The sequence below is a fragment of the Sminthopsis crassicaudata genome, chromosome 2 (assembly GCF_048593235.1).
Source record: "Sminthopsis crassicaudata isolate SCR6 chromosome 2, ASM4859323v1, whole genome shotgun sequence".
Taxonomy (NCBI): domain Eukaryota; kingdom Metazoa; phylum Chordata; class Mammalia; order Dasyuromorphia; family Dasyuridae; genus Sminthopsis; species Sminthopsis crassicaudata.
Window position 1 is genome coordinate 406,203,273 of NC_133618.1, and position 19,324 is coordinate 406,222,596.

General features: G+C 37.7%; 1 protein-coding gene across 7 annotated transcripts in view; it reads left to right on the forward strand.

The window, feature by feature from the left end:
- The window catches only part of SGCD (sarcoglycan delta), a 1,341,685-nt gene extending 1,323,279 nt beyond the window's left edge, over positions 1-18,406 (forward strand). For all 7 annotated transcript variants that reach the window (XM_074291900.1, XM_074291902.1, XM_074291901.1 and 4 more), the window contains 2 exons: positions 6,743-6,866; positions 9,697-18,406. In XM_074291900.1, coding sequence (XP_074148001.1) covers positions 6,743-6,866; positions 9,697-9,870 — 298 coding nt within the window. In that variant the 3' untranslated portion in view covers positions 9,871-18,406. The remainder of the gene's footprint in view (positions 1-6,742; positions 6,867-9,696) is intronic.
- The last annotated feature ends 918 nt before the right edge of the window (positions 18,407-19,324 follow it).

The window sequence follows — 19,324 nt, forward strand, 5'->3', positions numbered from 1 at the left end:
AATGCTTAACAAATGATTAGTGTATAGATAGATAGATATAGATATAAATATATGACTGCTTCATAGATCTAGGGCTGTCAGTCATCTCAGAAAATATCTGGTGCCAAACCTTCATCTTAACAGTTGAGAAAACCAAGAACACAAGAGGCAAATTTATTAACCTGAGGTCACACAAATAATGTCAGAAGCAAGATTTGAACCCAGGTCTAATTGGATAATGAACAGTGAGACCTTTCTTACTACTTGGATTCAAGTTCTATCTTTGATATAAATAAGTTGTATTACTCTAATCATTCATCTTCTCAATGCTCTAGGTCAGGGCTCCTGGAACTTTTTTCTACTCCTCAACCCTTTTGGCCTGAGAAATTTTTACACTACAATGGTTATATAGTATATAAAATAGATATACAAATCAAACATTTATTGAAAATAAATCATAATTCCATGTCCCCCATATTATGTGACCCCCATATGGGCTCACAATCCAAAATTTAAGAAGGCTTGCTCTAGGTAACTTCCTGACAGTATACATTACAGAGAAGTCACTGACTTACATGGGGAGAAGGAGTTTACTCACCTGGGAGTTCCTACAACAGTGAAATTAAATGTCCAGTCCCTAACTTAGTCACTGTAATTGTATGATGAGAGTTTAATATAAAGAGGGAGTATATTTTTGATTTTTAGATTTAAAAAATTAAAATCAGAAAGGAATTCTGACTCCCTGCTGATTTTTAGAAAAGCTCATTGACCACCCTATCAATGGATTATGTTTCCTTAGGGAAAGAGGCTCCCTAGTAAGATGGCACAAAGCATGAAATTGTCACAGATGGAAGAGCTCTGTCTGACGTAAGAATCCCTTCCTTAGCACTGAAAGCAAAAACAATCAATAAAATAATATGATCTCTGCAATGTGCCATGGGTCTCATGGAGCATTTGGAGTAAATGGTCTAGGTAATGCCAGATTCGTGCAAGGTACAACCTACTGTGAGGATGAAGTATGATGAGAATGCTAGTGTCTTGGCATCCAGGGGCAATCACAGCCAGGAGCCAAAATGATGCTTACCACTTTCATCTCTCCTTTTCCTGACTTTTCATCTTGAGAGAAACAAAAGAACATTGCTTCACTTACAGGTGACTGGTTAAGGTGTGAAGTATATAAGCCAGGTTCTCATTTTGTTCCCAGTGGTTCACTGTAATTCTATTGCCTGGCCCCTTATAGCACACAAAAATGTGTGTCTGATGCTATTTTCCTGGAAACCAAATAAAAGAAGGGTTTTAGGGGAACGGTTATACTCACCCATTGGTCAGTGAGACTCTCCAGATATAAAAACATATAGTTCGTACAAAGCCTTAAAGATTATTCTTGATAGTCCAGGAAAACACTGTTTTAGTTAACTGGGATCCCTCTCTCCCTCCTCCCTCCCTCCCTCCCCTTAGCACTGAAAGGAAAAAAAAATCAATAAAATGATATGATCTCTGCAATATGCCTTGGGTCAATTGGTGTCTCTGTCTCTCTCTGTCTCTGTCTCTCTCTGTCTCTCTCTGTCTCTCTCTCTCTCTCTCTCTCTGTCTCTCTCTCTCTCTCTCTCTCTCTCTCTCTCTCTCTCTCTCTCTCTCTTTCTCTCTCTCTCACACACACACACATACACACACACACACACACACACACTACAACTACTACTACAACAAAACCAAATAGAATGCCTTATCTGAATTTAGAAAAGATTAGTGTAAATGCCACTGGTTTAGAAAATGAATCCTAAAGATACAAATAAGTGATCAAACCAAAATTTAAAAAGCCACTCAGAGTGGTAGGTGCCAATTGTTCCCTCCATGTGAGATCTCTTAGAACTTTCACAGGTATGTCATTTCTGAACTTTGTGGTGGGGCTTTAGAGGGATGGGACAAGGCAGCACTAATCTGGGAGCAGCTTCTTTCTTTCAAAGAATGATTTGGAATGCAGAGGGAAACTGGAGATTCAAAATCATTCAGACTCTCAGAAATACCAACCTTCTTTATCTTTTCAAGCAATGCCCAATTTTTTTTTTTTTAATTTTACAGATTGTGCCTTCATTGAAGGTTCTGAGAATTCTCAAAATGATTATTACAGTTTCCCTTCCAACCTTTCTATATCTTTCTATGATCTGATGTTTGAATAATCATAAAACACTGATTGTTTCACATCACTTTCCTAGATCTAAGATCTTCTTTCCAATGTTGAGATAGAGGAAGACCATGTTTCTTGGCCCAAGTCTTTGCACATTCTAGGTCTAACCATCTCTCTAATCTATTGCCATATCATTTTTTTCTCTGTATTCAATGCACCAGTAAGACAAAAGCCTAGCTGCCCTGAGCAAAATATGGCATGATTTATATTTCTTTACCTATACTAATTCTTATACTTGGAATTTCTTTTCCCTTCTAAGAGCAGCTGCAACTTAAATGGGTTTTCATAAGGCCCACATTTCAACTCTTCAACTCTTTTCCCACCAAAACAAGGAAGCTAAATGCTATCAAATTGTAATAGATATCCTTATTACTGAAGAATAAATGAGAAAATGTATCTCCATCCCACTTTTTCTATGAAAAATAGAGCACTGTGAATGTGGAATATCACACATATTGTCAGATTCAGTTGATGGGTAGATGAATTTTGCCAAACTACTTTTTTTGTTTACAAGAGATCCTTCACTGGATAAAGAGGGATAGAAATATAGAGTATTCCCTAACTCATCAGTTTTAAACCTGTATTAAGATTTGGACAACTAGATAGTACAGTGCATAGAATGTCAGGCATAGAAACTTTTGTCACTAACTCTATGACCCTGGGCAAGTCATCTTACCCTGTTTACCTCACTTCCTCTCTTATAAAATGAGCAAAGGAAGGAAATGACATGCTTATCCAGTACCTCTGCTTAAAAAACCTCAAATGAGGTCACAAAGAGTCATAATGCAACAGAAACATTGAACAACAAAGATGTTGAAGACACTCTGTATTCAGAAATGGATATAACATAAAAAACACACACGGAACAAAATGTTAAACAAAACACCTAAATACTTCAGGTCCCCAAACCTGGTAATGGATATTGCTGATTAAATCCCTGGACAATCAGTGCAATCCCAGTTCTAATGATATTCAACAAAATTTCTGAGGAGGAGTAAAAGGTTTCAGAAACAAAACCTGAAGAAATGTTCTCAAAGAAAAAGGAGAAGGAGGGAGAGGGAGAGAGAAAGAAGAGAGTTAGAGAGACAGAGACACACACACACACACACACATACAGAGAGGGAGAAAGAGAGAGGAAAGAGAAAGAGAGAATGAGAGAGAAAGAAAAAAGAAAGGAAGGAATGAAGGGAGGGAGGGAGAGAGGAAGAGAAGAAAGGAAAGAAAGAAGGAGGGTGGGAGGAAAGGAGGGAAGAAGGAAGGAAGGAAGGAAGGAAGGAAGGAAGGAAGGAAGGAAGGAAGGAAGGAAGGATTCTCTAAGGACAACTTCAGTGACAAGTGGCCACTCCTTCCTCACAATGGACTTGTTCAGAGAGTGTGATTTTTCTCAATGATGCAGGAAAAAGATAGATGGATTTTCTGTGACATGAATGTTATCAGCCAGTTTTTCACAGTCAGCAAGGTGCTAGAGGTTAGAGGTTGATTTTCCCTTACAAAAAGATAGTATGTCTTAAGAGTCCTTTTCAATTAGAACTTTACTAAAAGCTCATATTCATATAGTACATTATGGTTTACAAATGATAGTATATGGGTAGAATTTTAAACTTTGGACCTAGGCAACCAGCCCACTCTGAATAAATTGGGATACATGGCATATTAACAGCAGGCAAAGTGTAAAGAGAAAGTGTGATTTTATTTAGGAAGAGGAATAAAAAGTGCAAGAAAGAAGAAGCAATCAATCACTGCTGTTATCATGGGGACTTCATGAAATCAGAAAAAAGAATGAATATATTTATAAGCAGTAGTTGTTCCTGTGGAAGACATAATCTTAGCCATCTGATGGTATGGGGAATTATGGCAAAGAGTTGAGAGATCTCCAGTACAGAGTGTATTTAAAATATACGGGGAAAGCAGAAACAGAAAATAGAGATGGAAATGAAAGGAGAAAGGGATGCAAGAGATCCAAGACCCCAATCCTAACACCTGTTCTGATCTAAGAAAACCTTAGATGCATATTACACATCAATCCCCTCCACATACCCTTACACCCAGTCAAACTGGGTCTATTTGTTGTCCCTCACAACATTTAACATGTCTTCTCTCTGCCTTTTTGCTTGCTGTCCCCCATCAACTTAAGAGTACTCCTTGCAAAACAATTCATGTATCATGTCCAACTTAATTATTTTCCTGCTCCCCCATTCTGTCTTCAAAACTTACCTTCAATTTATTGTTTTTCAATCATCTGTCATGTCTGATTCTTTGTGATCCTATTTGGGATTTTCTTGGCAGAAATACCAGAATGGTTTGCCATTTCCTTCTCCATCTCATTTTATAGATGAGGAAACTGAGGCAAAGTTAATTAACTTGCATAGAGTCACACAGCTAGTAAGTGTCTGAGGCCATGTTTGAACTCAGGAAGAGTCAGTCTTCCTGACTCTAAGCCTAAAGTTCTATCCTCTATGACCCCTAGCTGCTCCTTACCTTTAATTTGTTTTGATTATATTTTATTTACTTCTACATGAACATGTTGTCTATGTAATAATATGTATATATATTCTTTGAGGACAGTGACTGTTTCACTTTTGTTTTTATATTCTGACAAACAAGGAGAGTACCTGGTAAACAGTGGGTTCTTAGTAAATGTTTGTTTGATTGACATTGATTCTGAATGTTTTTATGTTTCTCCATCTCAACCTAGTCCCTCATTTACAATCAATTATCAAGTGTGTGAGGGAAGAATGGCAAGACTAGGGGTATTTTTCGTCCAGAGAAAGGGGGAGGGAAGTAAATATTCTAGATTAGAATTGTCCACATGTGGTCTAAAATATCCCTGAGTGTGGCATAAACCAGAGAAAAATATAATTAGAAAACATGTAACAAAAAATAGAAATACAATAAAACATTGATATTATTAACCTGACAACATATAATTCGAGGATATACTTATTCAAAGTTTAGTGACCCACCATTCTATTTGTTTGACCCCACTGTTCTAGATGAACTTCATGCTGTTCCTTTTTTATATGTCGTCATTAATCTGTGAGGATCAAGAAAGAAATGGTATCATTTTGTGAGAACTCCAGCTCTTAGTACTTTGGGACTTGGAATTTATTTCTCCCCTGAAAGATGAGTATGAAAAGAAGGGTGCCTGAATTATCAAAGGAAAAGAACATCGATCTTCTGACCTCTTATCAGTCTTACTCTTCCAGATACATGAACATTTTATAAGGGAATAGGGTATTAGAACCAGTTCTTGACATTGGGATCACAATTCTCTGGGCAGTGAGAGAAATAGCCTAGATTTCAATACTGTCTCACTTTTCCTTTTGTTTTGATTGAATTTTGGAGGTGTTTTGGGTTTGTTTGTTTGTTTTGTTTTGGAGAGGTAATTGGGGTTAAGTGACTAGCCCAGGGTTGCACAGCTAGTAAGTGTTAAGTGTCTGAGGCTAGATTTGAACTTGGGTCCTCCTGACTCCAAAGCCAAAGCTCTGTCCACTGTACCATCTACCTGATCCAGCTATACTGTCTTTCAACCACAAATTCTTTCTAAAGGGTTCCATTAATCTTCTACCAAGCATATGACAACAGAGGATTCAAGGAAATGGTAGTGCTTTATCTATCAGTGATATTTCAATGAAACCCCAACTTGACACAGTAAAATAAATTAGAGTATATCATTTCAAGCTGGACAGGAATCTTAGTTTGATTTTCTCATTTTGCAGTTGATAAAATTGAGGACCAAAGAGAAATGGGGTGGTATATTAGAGACTAGACTAAGTCAGATTTTGTTCTAATCCTGGGTCTGCTGCTTCTTTACTGCTTATGAACTTAGACAGTTTATTTCACCTCTCTCAGCCTCAATTTCTCCATCTGTTGAAAAATTAGACTTCATGATGTACTAGATCCCTTCTAGCTTGAAATCTGTGATTCTAAATGTCTCACCCAGCACAATACAAGTGACAATAAAACTAGACCAGGTTTTTTTTTTTTTTTTTTTTTTTTTAATTTCAAATCTAGTATTCTTTCCACTTCAACGTGAAGCCACCATATATTTAGGAGAAAGAAATAAGAAACATCCAAGCCCATCTCTTTTCCTTGAGCTCTGGAACATCCCATATTCTAGAAATGCTGAGAAACAAAATTATGCCTAGACTTTGAATTTATTTAGCTTTTCCTTGGATCTAGGGCTTTAGAAGCTATATAATTCAACCCATTCACTTTATCAATGAGAAACTGAGGCAATGGTATATTAAATAACTTGCTTGGAAACATACAACTAATGAAGTGTCTGGAAGTAGAATTTAACCCAGGTCTTGCTGACTCCAAATTTCCATAATCTCCTGTTCCATGTTGCCTCTACACTGGGTCTCAGTGAAAGAAATGAAAAATGGTACATTGGTGGATTCGAAGCATAAAAATGCTAAGGTCTCTGTGGGAAGAGTGATTCACAGAATGGTATCAAGATAACCAAGATGGGCTGGAAAATGAAGTCACAAGAAACAAGCTTTTTCTCCAGATAAATCAGTAAGGATGGACTAAGCTAACTTTTCATTGTTTCATTTTGTTTTGTTATTTCAGACTTGAGTCTCCTACCCGTTCCTTAGTGATGGAAGCCCCTAGAGGAGTGGAAATCAATGCTGAAGCTGGCAATATGGAAGCCACATGTAGGACAGAGCTCAGGCTGGAATCCAAAGATGGAGAGGTAAGGAGAGGTGAAGGTGGTCAAGGAGTGAGGAGAAGAGAAATAATGGTAAAAGTTTTCATACAAACCAAAAGCATTTGGTCAATGTCATTTACTAAACTGATCTGATCCAGAGACATTAAATTCAGGGGGGATGGGGGAGGGGACTCCCAAGTAGAGACTTATTGGGTGTGTGGATCAAATTAAAAAGAAATTGGGAAATGTTTAAGAAAATAAATAAAACTGCAATGCAAGTTAGAAATGTTTAGTTGTGGTTCTCTAAGTCAGCATGTGGCTTAGCTATCTGTTTCTATTTGATTTTGACATCACTGGCCTAACTGATGATGCTTCGAAATTATTTTTTAAAAATCCTAGTTGATGAGTTAGAACAGGCTTTGGATTTCATCTATTCTCATGTCTACCCAAATAGCAATGTGGCCTAAGTGGTCATCCAACATCCACTACACCATAGTGAGAGAAAGAAAGAGACAGAGTTTTTTGACACTAATGATATGAAGTTTTTCCTTACATGGAATTATAAAACACTGCTTCTAGCTCTGCTCCCAGAGGCAGATCTGAACTTTAGTAAGTTCTGAATCCACCTAAATATATCATCATTAAGCCTATATCACTGCATCTTGTTCAAATGATAGGAGACTGCCATTTTTTTCCCTAAAATCCTTTTATACTCTATGATATTCCCAAGATCTACCAGTCTACCTACCCTGTCAAAAAAAAAAGGAAGCAGAGTCAATCTACTACCTATTCCTTGAATATTACCTATTCTTGAAACCATGCTGGCTTTTGGTAATCACTACTTTCATTTCTAAATATCTATCATCCATTCTAGAACTTTGCCATGAACTGAAGTACAGCCTATGCTCTACTGCTACTATTTTTTCCTCTTTGAAAACTGGAATATTTGTCCAGTCCCATAACACTTCTCCCATTCTCCAGAATTTTTCCAAGGTCCTTGATAGCAGCTCAAAAATCCCATATTGCCAGTTTACTCAACAGAGTAGGATGTACTTCATTCCAGTTTTAAGAATCTGAATATACCTTATCTCTCATTGGTTTCAACATCCGAATAGGTCATCAAGCAGAAAAAAAGTTTTGGTGCACTGAATTTTCCATTCCCATAATCCAAAATCAGTATCTCACTGAGCATTAGTACTAATCCTCATTTAGTTAAAAGAGGATTAAAATCAGGCAAAAGATGTGAGGATTAGCCTCTGAGTAACATACAAGATAGAACTGGGTCTATCCATAATGATTTACATAAAACTTCATTAGCGTAACAGATTGAAAGCAAGCCTCAGAATCAAGAAGATCCAGGTTCAAATCACAGAAACTGGACACAGATTGTCTGTGTGACCATTAGCAAATGATTTAACATCTCTCTCAGTATCCCAGAAAGCTAAGACTGTAAGTGATAGAGAAGTTGCCCTTATGCATCAGCAGAGGAAGCTTATTCTTTTAAGTGTTCCCTACAATGCTAAAATCATATTTCTAGTCAAACACATACACATGAATGTATATATACACATACATGTAGATATTTGCATCTTAAAAGATATATACATATAAAAACATATATATATGTATAAACATAGAAATGTATGCTTATATATGCACACATATACATTTATATACAAGGGTAGCTAAGTAACCCATTGAATGGATCACCCAATTTCAAATCTGGTTCCTATCCATATGACCCTTTAACATCATGAAATTGCATTTGCATCAGCCAAAAATGGGACTGACTCTTCATGGTGAAGGGTGATGAGGCAGCCCTTCTTTCTTGTTATAGTGCTGGGAGATTTGGAACATGAATTCTACACTTCAAGGCAGAGCAGGGATGGGAATCAAACACAGAGGAAACTAGGAAGCCCATGTCTCATTCTTGACCATATTGTGGGTTCTCAGTGGAGTAGGTTCAAGTTTTAGCCTATTAAGTCCCTTAATCAGTCTGTGTCATTTTCTTCACCTGTAAAATGGGGATAATAATACCTCACAGGGTTATTGTGAAGATAAAATTAAATAATGTTAGTGAAGCATTTGAAAATTTTTAAATGCCACATAAATGCCAACTATTATTATTTATATAAACATTTATAAACAGATCTATATATATGGCTATTAATATATCTTTATAAAAATCCATATTCCCAGAAACATATATAGGGTTATTTGTAGGGATTGATATGGAGTCCATATGCACACACAGAAATATGCATATGTGAATTTTTATAAATCTACAGATGTCTGTGTCCACAGAGAAATATATGCATATTTATGTTTTGATACAGATATCTCTATTCACACAAAGAAACATGTATGAATGTTTTTTACTTCAATATATATCTCTACAAATACTGAGAGAACAATGAATCTTTTCATTTTTCTTTCATGTATGCATGTGCTATGCAGGCCATTGATGAGCAAAGATATGGCTCCATCCAGCTTATCTGATCTATCTGAATTGGTGAATAGTACCTTTATGAAGTAAATATGCATTTATGTAATTATGAATGGATCTTGGCAATCATGAAATTAGACTATGGGAATGACCACAGAAGTCTCTGTGATTGCTTTTCAGTCCAGAGGTATTTGTTCTTAATGCATATTGCCATTTTCTGCACAAATACCAGCTCTAGGAAGATTGGTAATTATCTCTTGATGGACCTCTGTGACATATCTATCACAGTCTTCCTTTCTGAGCCTCTTTGAAACTGGACTTGAGAGGCTTTCCAGAGGTGAGAGCATCCTATTCGGTTTGAGCATGATACAGATAAACTTTAGTCTATAGAGATGATTGACCTTTTCTTCTCCTTCTTGTCTGCTTTAGATCCAGTTAGATGCTGCCAAAATCAAACTACCTAGACTGCCTCGAGGATCTTATTCCCCTACGGGAACCCGACAAAAAGTATTTGAGATCTGTGTCTGTTCCAATGGAAGACTCTTCCTGTCTCAGGCAGGAAGTGGTTCTACCTGTCAGATCAACACCAGCGTCTGCCTCTGAGAAAGACTGAGTTTCACGGACAGTGGAGGATGGCACTGGGGCTGGTTTTTGGTCTCAATGAACACTTGCTGTGGACTCTTGACTAGAACCCAGAAAGCGTCTTGGAGACCTTTTTTGGTGCGTGTGTGTGCGTTGTGAATGTGTGTGAGGGTGGGGCTATGAGACTTATATATATTGATAGATATAAATAAATATATATATAAATATAAATATATAGATAGATAGAAATAGAATCCTCTGTATAAAAGAAGGTTTCAGTACAAAAGGATCCAAGGGTGACCCCCAGTCACACATTATCAGTCTCTCACATCTAAATTCAACCTCAATCGCAGACTATCAGACTGGATATCCCCAGACTCCTACAACCCAACAACAATGCAAAGTCTGCCACGCCATGCCATAGACTGGAGAGATCCCTTTAACATCATGAAATTCCATTTGCATCAGCCAAAAGTGGGACTCTACATGGTGAAGGGTGATAAAGCAGCCCTTCATTCTTGTGATGGTCCTGGGAGATTTGGAACATCATTTCTGCACTTCAAGACAGAGCAGGGATGGGAACCTAGGAAGCCCATGTTTTATTCTTGAACATGTTGTGGGTTCTCAGTGGAGTAGGTTCAGTTCTTAGACTATTCTCCCCATTTATATGAGCCCAGTATCTCAATATGGTATTCTTTTCCAAGTATGATGAGTCCACTGCCTCATCCAGGATCCTGCGGCCAATTTGAGAGGTAGCTATATTAGAAAGTAGGGAACTATCTCAAATCATGAGTTGTGAAACCTCCTCATTCTTAGAAAGGAGGTTATCAGTTTGTTTCTAGATTTCTCTATTCTAGAGAAAATACCATAAAAGTGGCTGATGTTTAAGATATGTCCAGGAAGTGAAAGTACCACATTGGTCTAAATTCAGAAGGTACACCCTGCGAATTAAATACTTTTTTTGAAGGATAAAATAAGATGCAGGTATTATATATCAGAAAAAGAGTACAACTAGTCATTAGCCATTTAAAGGTTTGTTTGGTTTTTATAATGATCTGGATTAAGGAAGAGAATAAAATCGATCCATTTTGGCCACTTGGGTAAAGAAAAGATTGGGTAAAGAATATATCACAGGATAAGCTACTAAGAGATGAGATCTAACAAAGGTTAAATTCAGTCAAAGGAGTTTGATCTTTTTTCTCAAGTGCTTCCTCAAAGTCTGTTAGTGGACTAGATTTTTCAGAGCATTTTCTCACAAAGATTTAGCTCAGATCTACTCCATCTAAGATCTAGTTTTGGCAACATACTGGCAACATACCAGAAAGGTCAAATCTCTATCTTCACTGAGTCAATATGCAATGCAATCTTTTTATCAGATGCATATATCGTGCTGTTAATGCCAATGTTTCTTTCCCTACTCTGTTGGACTTATTGATTATTGGGAAGAAGTTGGGCAGGGAATGGGGGACTCAGAGAGGAGAACCACTTTAATTCTAGTAGAAGTATGAAATCTCCCAGAGCCAATGGTGCTGCCATACATCCAGACTGGCTGTCACCAAACACTCCCAGCCATCAGCTAATTGATTATGTCTATGGCCATCTTCCTACCACTGTCAATGTGAGGGGTCACCCTGGATTACGGTTGTACTGGGACAAGGGACTGTACTGTCTCTGTTCAAAGAGGGGCAAATCTGTGCCTATGCCTTAAAGTCAATGCACTCAGCAAGGAGAAGCACATCTCATTTATCCTGTCATTTGATGTCATTTATTAATTTAGACAAGGGGGCAGGGGCAGGGAATGGGATTGTCAGAACTGGGGTGGGGAGGGTGGGGATAAATCAAATCAAACTAAAAAGAGAGTCTGGGGAAGACAAGGTTAAAAAAAAAAGCCATGTCATCCTGAATGTGGAATGATGATGGTTAAAACCTGCCCTTAGGGTCCTCATGGAAGTCTTTTGGGGAATTCTCTAAATAGCCATGTCCAGGGGCTTTACCATCACCAGAATTTAGAGCATCCTTTATTCATAAGCAGAGGAACCATTCAGGGTATATTCAATTTTAAAGTAAAGTTAATATGGCCACCAGATGATGGCATTTCAGACTCTGCTTTTCATCATTAGAAGGAAAAACTATGTGTTGAGGGATTTGGTGCTGCCCTTGAAAGAATGAATATCATGTTGTAAGGAGCATTATCTGTGTTGCTTTCATCTTTATTTTAAATATGGAGGGTCCCCATCAACAAGGGAAAGTTGAGTTTTGGTTTTTTGTTTTTCATGGTTCTCTGGGAAGAATCTTGGGAGGGAGGGATCTCATGAGGTCATTTATCTAGTATAATGGGGTCAGGAAAAGGTAAAGAAAGCATGAAGAACTAGAGATTGAGTATGTAGTGGTTCTCACTGGAGTGGTAGTAGATATAAAGGGAAAATCTACTGTTGGCCAAAGAAAATATTTTTTCTGATGTGGTTTGAGTTCTTTAAAGTGAAGAGTACCAGAGCAAAAAGAAAAAGAAAGGCTTCCTTTAGGCCTGTCTGAAAACTCCTGCTTCTCAGGAGTTCCCTATACTTTCTATAGTGACAGTCAGACTATTGGAAGAATAGTACAATAGAAGAATTGTAACTGGGTGGGAAGGACTAGGGTATCCTTGGGGCTGGGTGCTTCTACATAATTATTGGTGAAGAGAGCCATCAGCTTTTCCCATTCTACTTGTTATTTGGTTCAATACAGGATATTGGGACAGATGTTCCACATTTGTTTATTCAGTCCAATACATAGTGACCTACTATGTGCAAGGCACTGTGCTAAGGATACAAAACAAAAATGAGGAAAAAAATCTTGTCAATCAAACAGATGGCCAAAGGTGATATACTCCTTTGATGGGGATAGAGAGGGAGAGAAAGAAAAGTAAATTCTTTCCTGAGGATTTCATCTGTTTTCTCAGTATGTATTCTCAATGTGCCATGAAAACAATCTCTGCTCTTGGAGGAAATCTGAGGGGAAAAAAGAGAGAGAAATAGAAAGATTAAAAATTGGGTGCAGGGAAAGGGGAAGAGAAGTATGGGGTGGAAGATTATAAAGTACTCAGAAGGATAAACAATAGACCAAAAACAACAACAACAACAACAACAACAAAACCCAGCAATAATGACTCGTGTGTGGGTAAGGAGGAGCTGTAACTTACATCATTTTTGCATTGTGGCAAATCAAAATGTAGGCTGAGAAAGAACACAGGATTTAAAATCCTAGGGTCTTGGTTTCAATTCTTCCTCTGCTAATCCTGACTTTTATGAACTTGGGAAAATAACCTCAGTGTGTCTCAGTTTCTTCATCTATCCAAAGATGAAATTAGACCAGTTGACCCTCTATAATTCCTTCCAACAGGACCATCTCCAGTCATCTTGATCTATATCTGGCCACTAGACCCAGATGGTTCTGGAGGGGAAAGTGAGGCAGGTAACCTTGCACAGCCCTCCCTCACTCAACTCCAATTCACTTGTATGTCTCAGCATCTCCTCCTTAATATCATGATCCTCTTTGAGAACAAAGGACAAATAACAACTTCTGTATTAGCAACTTTGTATTATCATACATATATAGCAAATGGACTGGATCCAAGTCATCATGATCTCCTAAGTAAATTATCACCACTACCTTGACTTAGTTTTTGTTCACCTTTAGGTTCTATTGTCCCAGGCTGGACTTGGTGAATGGTTGATTTTTTTTTTCTTTTCTTTCTCGCCTGGGGATAAGAAAGGTGATAGCATTTTTTGGAAGCAATTAGTGGGGAGGGTCAGGCTCTCATGAAGAGGTATCCAGGTTTATTCTTCTCTAGAATTCCTATAGTGACACAAAAAGAGATGCTCAAAGGGAAAGTTGGAGGTTTTACCAGTGTACATTTTATTCAAAGCCAAATAAGCAGCCTATTATCAATCATCTTCCTGTCACCTCTGGAAAAGTTACTTGGGACACATAGGTCTTGAAATCCTTAAATTTCTACTTATCTCCTTTTCCTGTGCCCCACAATTCAAAGCATGTCTTGGTACCTTTTCTCTATGGCTCTATTTCTCAAAGGAAATGGACTTTACATTTCATGACAGAAGAGGACAGGCAAGGGCTTTATTTTGTTCATTTTTTCTCATTTAAAGAAATAACGGTTTGACATTGGAACAGCAATAGGGTGGTGCTATTTTGCCTTGTGAGAAAACAGCCTGTTCTATAGTTGGATATGTCAAATAGGTCTCTTTTTTTTATACTGACCACAATGAAGCATGCAAATCTGCAACTTCTACCCAATGGTTCTTAGTCTGCTTTCCAACACTACACAAAATGTCTAATCTTCTTTCTGTGATGATAGTTTTTCATATACACTTAAAAACAGTTTTATTACCTCTACTCCCACTCTCTTACCCTTTTTTCCCAAGAAAAACACCTTTATTCCTTTAGCAGATCCTTGAATGCAAAGGACAGAAAGGAAAAATATGATTTCTGGTCTTCTCATCTTCCTGGTTACTACCCTTCAGATGCCCTTCATCTTGTCAATGTTACTCTTGGTGATGGCTCCCAAAATGGAATAAACATCAAACTTCAGATTGGAAGTGGGAGAATACATCACTAGGGGAAGAAGGAGAATGGCTTCTTCCCTGAAAGTAAATGAAGATTAGTTTTTCTAACATCCTTAAGGATGAAAGATCAATTTACTGGTCTATGATTGGAAGATTTCATTCATTTTCTTGCTCATTTCAAAGACTGGTACAAGTGGAATGTGTGTTCAAATATATAGTGATACTCAACTTTTTTATTTCTTTCTCTGAATCCATCTTCTTTTTATAATTTCTGCCCAATCTTTATTTTTAGAGATCCACAAGAATTGCTTTTAAAGCCTCTACGTTTCTGAAGATACACATTCCATCTGGAGCCTGAAGATTTAAATCCCTTGGGTTGTGTAATGGGAAACTTGTGGTAGAGGATGTTTCTGCTCAGCATTTGTCTTTCATATTTTCTCTATTTTAGCTTCCTTTCTAAAAATAATTCTTTTCTGTTATGGTGTTTGCCTTTTTTCCATTAAGCCTAGTATAATGATCAATCTTTTGGATTAACTTAGAAGGAAAAGCTATTCACTAGTTCTTTCTTATGTCAACTGTCATTTTGCCTATTTTGACTCTTGGTCTTTCCATTTCAATAATTCAGCAAACATTGATTAAGCTGCTACAATGTGGAAGATATCACACAAGGTTCTGGAGATATGATTATTTTACTTTTCTGATCTTCCCTTCAGCATTGAACCAAATGCTGCCTGTACTATCTTGGGCATCTATTGTAAGCCTCTGCCTGCTCTGGAGTCATCAAACATCTGGGTTTTTTTCTGAAAGATTTACTTCTCCTCTTATGTCCTTGGTTATACTCCCTACACTGTCCCTCATCCAAGCCACCCTCTATCTTCATTGCTGTTTTTGCCTGAATAAGGTCTTCTTTTAAAATGTCATGATCTGCGGGAGAATGTTTCCCCCAAAGCTGGTACTGGGGTCTTGCTCTCTGTGGTTTGTGGTATGGAGAGAAAAGGAAGGGAGTTAGCTCCTGCTAATAGGATAGAGAGAGGGATTTGCTATACAGAGAGGGGATTTTCTATATTTGGTTGCAGAGAGGAAATGAGAATAAGAGAATTGGTAGGGTGGGTAGAGGATATGTTTGGAAGGGTTTGAATATCCTGTGGATATGTACAGGGAAAAAAAAAAAAACTGCTGCTTTCTGCTACACATACATACACACACACTCACTCTCTCTCTCTCTCTCTCACACACACACACACACACACACACACACACACACACACACACACACACACACTACTTTTCTGTGAAGAGAAATTAAAAACATGTGGCTACTATTTGATATCTCTCCTTAGGGATTAGGAAATAGTATCAATGTGAGTGTGGTTAAAAAGGATAGAGAGAAAACATGAGGTTTGGGAAATTTTAGATTAGGATTGAGACATAGTTTGCCTCTCCCTCTTTTCTTAATTATTATACAGCTCAGTCCATTATATTAAAACAGAGTAAGATTGGGAATGGATGAATTAGGTTCTAAATAGGAGGAGAATAAAATGTATATCAGCCCCACTATCTGAGCTATTGCTTAGGGATGGCAAAGAGTAAAAAGGAGATGAGAGCAAAAGAGAACCATATCCTTACACCCCAAGACTATGAAAAGTTAGCAGAGCTGCTTCCCTCAGATTTGGGAAGGGTGTTACTGGATCTAATGGAGACTGAATTGGCTAATAGTTGTGATGTGTTTTTTTGTTTTGTTTTGTTTTGTTTTGTTTTCCCTTTTGACTCTAGGATACCCCAAATGCTCCTTGCCTTTTGGAAATAATAGAAGGGATTGTATGTGAGAAATACACCTATTATATATTTAAGAGAAAATGTAATTGAACTTATCTTAATGGAGAATCTACACCATTCCCTTTGTCCTTTTGTCATGTTTCCCTGCCCATTTTTACCAGACAAAGAGATAGACAATTAACCTTAGTTTGCCAACCTTATTGATATATATGAAAAAAGGAGGTTCCTCCTCCTCCTATTTTTCTTTAGAAAGACAGCCAGTACATTTCAACCCCTCCACCCTATGCTGCATACCAAAAGGAGCAGGGGATAGCTTCAGAGAAAATGTGTTAAAATGATATCTAATTTACCATATCTACATTCATTCTCTTTCTCCCACACATGCAACTTGATAGATCTTATTTGTCTTTCCTTTGTGTTTGAAAGCACATTTATTTGAAAATATAATTGTCACTGAAGATGGATCAATAGAGAGCTAGAGGTCTACTTTTATTTAATACACACCCACAATATCATAAATTGTATTATTCCATGATTTTGTATGTCAAGATCTGTGTATTTGAACAATATTTGTGGTAAATTACACACATACCCCCATCATGATTGTGGCGATGTTTCTCTCCCTTCCCATCCATGTATCTGTCTTCATGATTAATGATATTCATGTCAATCAACTGATTCTAACTCAGATCTACACCCACACAACACATTTCTCTCAACCCTCCCTATCCCACCCCCATGTATTCCAACGTGATAGAATCATTAGTTAGATAAAACTAAATAAAAATGTCTTTGGGATTTAGACATGGGGGGCAGGGAATAATAAGGAGAAAAAAATTGCATGTGTCAAATGAAGGGAAAACATACCAATTAATTCTCTAGGTGGAGGAACAACATAAAAAGACACTTATTTTGTCATTTTTAAAATAAGTATAGCTTTTAGTAGATAGATGTACATGATTCTCTCTAGAAATATTCACATGCTCTATTCAGTTTCCTCTCTCTGTTCCTACCCTCACTTTAACTGAAGGCAGACCAGATGATGGACTAGGGAACCTATCTTCTATTGCCTCTCCTCAAAGAAGAAAAAAAGTGAAAAATAAATGACCTATTTTGTATGTATATATGTGTGGTGAGGAAGGAGATGGCCCAGCACAGTGACTATGTAGAAAGAGAGAAAAAACAAATGCATTTCTATAGCTAAATCCCAAAGGAGGAATAAGGAGGAGTGATGTGGGCAATAGTTTGGGTCTGTATCTTCATAATCTTGTCCAACTCACAAAGAAGGTATGTGTTCAGATTATGGGGAATTGGGGAGGCAGTTGAGATGGTTCGGGATTTCAAAGAATGGAGGATAGAATCAAGGTCTCCAGAGAAGAAAAAAAATCTGTACTTCTGCCTACCTGCCTGTCAAATTGTTCAGAGAATAAGGTTTGTACCCTGCCTCCCACCAGCACCTCATATTATTTCCATATTCATCTTCCCAATACTCCATATTGCCATAAACTTACCCATTACTAGTCTGAGTGTGTTAACATACTGCCCACTCTTTCCCCCCATAACCCTGGCTAGAAATGGACTCTCCTTTTATTTGTTGAAACAGACTGGGACAAAATATGCCCCTACCAACCCCCTCACACACACTCTAAAAACACTAAAACCCAGATCCCCAAGCATAAAAGGGTCTTTCCAATTCCAGGTTTTTCCAAATCCATGTAGCACTCTATCCTCTAGACAAAGGGCACCAAACTATTCTTCTTTTGCCAATCTAGGAGAGATTCCTTCTCATTCCAGCTCCCTTTGGGACCCTCTATCACTGTGTGTGTATGTGTGTTTGTGTGTGTGTGTGTGTGTGTGTGTATGTGTGTGCGCACGTGCGTGTGTATATGTGTGTGTGTGTGTGTGTGTGTGTGTGTGTGTGTGTGTGTCCTGGAAAAATAAAACAAATCAACCCTACAAATTAATGGTGTGTCCCTCACAGAGATGACATCTCCTCATCTTCTTCATCATCACCCTTATCCTTGCACATATTCTATGCAAATTTTTTATAAGCATTGCAATAAATGCTCTGAAATGACAAGGAACTATTTTACCTTTCCTATGACTACTACTACTCTCTCTTTCTGTATACAGAAACTTTGTATTCTTCAAAAGGATGAATTTCAACTGCAGTCTTGTACAAAATTATCTTAATAAAAAAGTCATGATTGTTACAAAGGAAACCCCTCTGGTGTCCTGCTTTCTTTCCTCACACTGGAGGGCAAATGGTCAGAGGTAGGTCTGGGAATCACACTGTCTTTAAAAGCCCTCAGAGGAAAGGAGAACTAGATCTTAACTAATATAGAAATAGAAAACAGACATTTTACCACTTGAAGAGAGTAGAGAAGGAAACAGAGAAAACTAATGCTACAAAACTGTAACTTAAAACATTATCAGGCTGATTAGCCCAACCAGCAGCCTCCCCAACTAGTCGACACATTCTTGCATTCTGACACTACCTCACAGATAATGGTAGCATCTCTTGAGATGCCTGACCACCACAAGAAGAATGGTAAATTTCCAAAAAGAGAATCCCCACTTCAAATAATTCCACTGCCCCTCCTCGCCCAAAATAAGCCCTATAAAAGGGGAACAAAAAGATTCTGTCATGTTTTGGATTGCTCAGAACTTTCTGATGGGTTTACATGAACAAAAAAGATGAAAAGACATCATATCCATCTGATCCACACATCAGCCATTTACTCAAACATTATCACCTCCTCCTACCCCTGAAATCTCCTCCTCCATTCCACATCTTACCCCTAGAATATTCACCTCAATTCTTCTCACTCTCTGTCTTATAATTTCTCCAAGCCACGAAACTTTCACAAACATTCCAGTCAATGAACATTAAATACCTGAGACATGTCCGGCACTGTGTTAGACTGGGGATACCAAGCAAAAATGAAATAGTCCCTGCCATTGAGGAGTTTACAATACATTCTTACTCCAGTTTGCTGCTTTTCCCAAAAGCAGTCCTCTCTTACAGGTGTTCACCACAAGCCAATCCAAAGGATTCTTAACCCTTTTTGTATGTGTATATTTGATAGTATGCTAAAGCCTAAAACCTTTTCTAAGAAAAATATTTTTTAAACATGGAA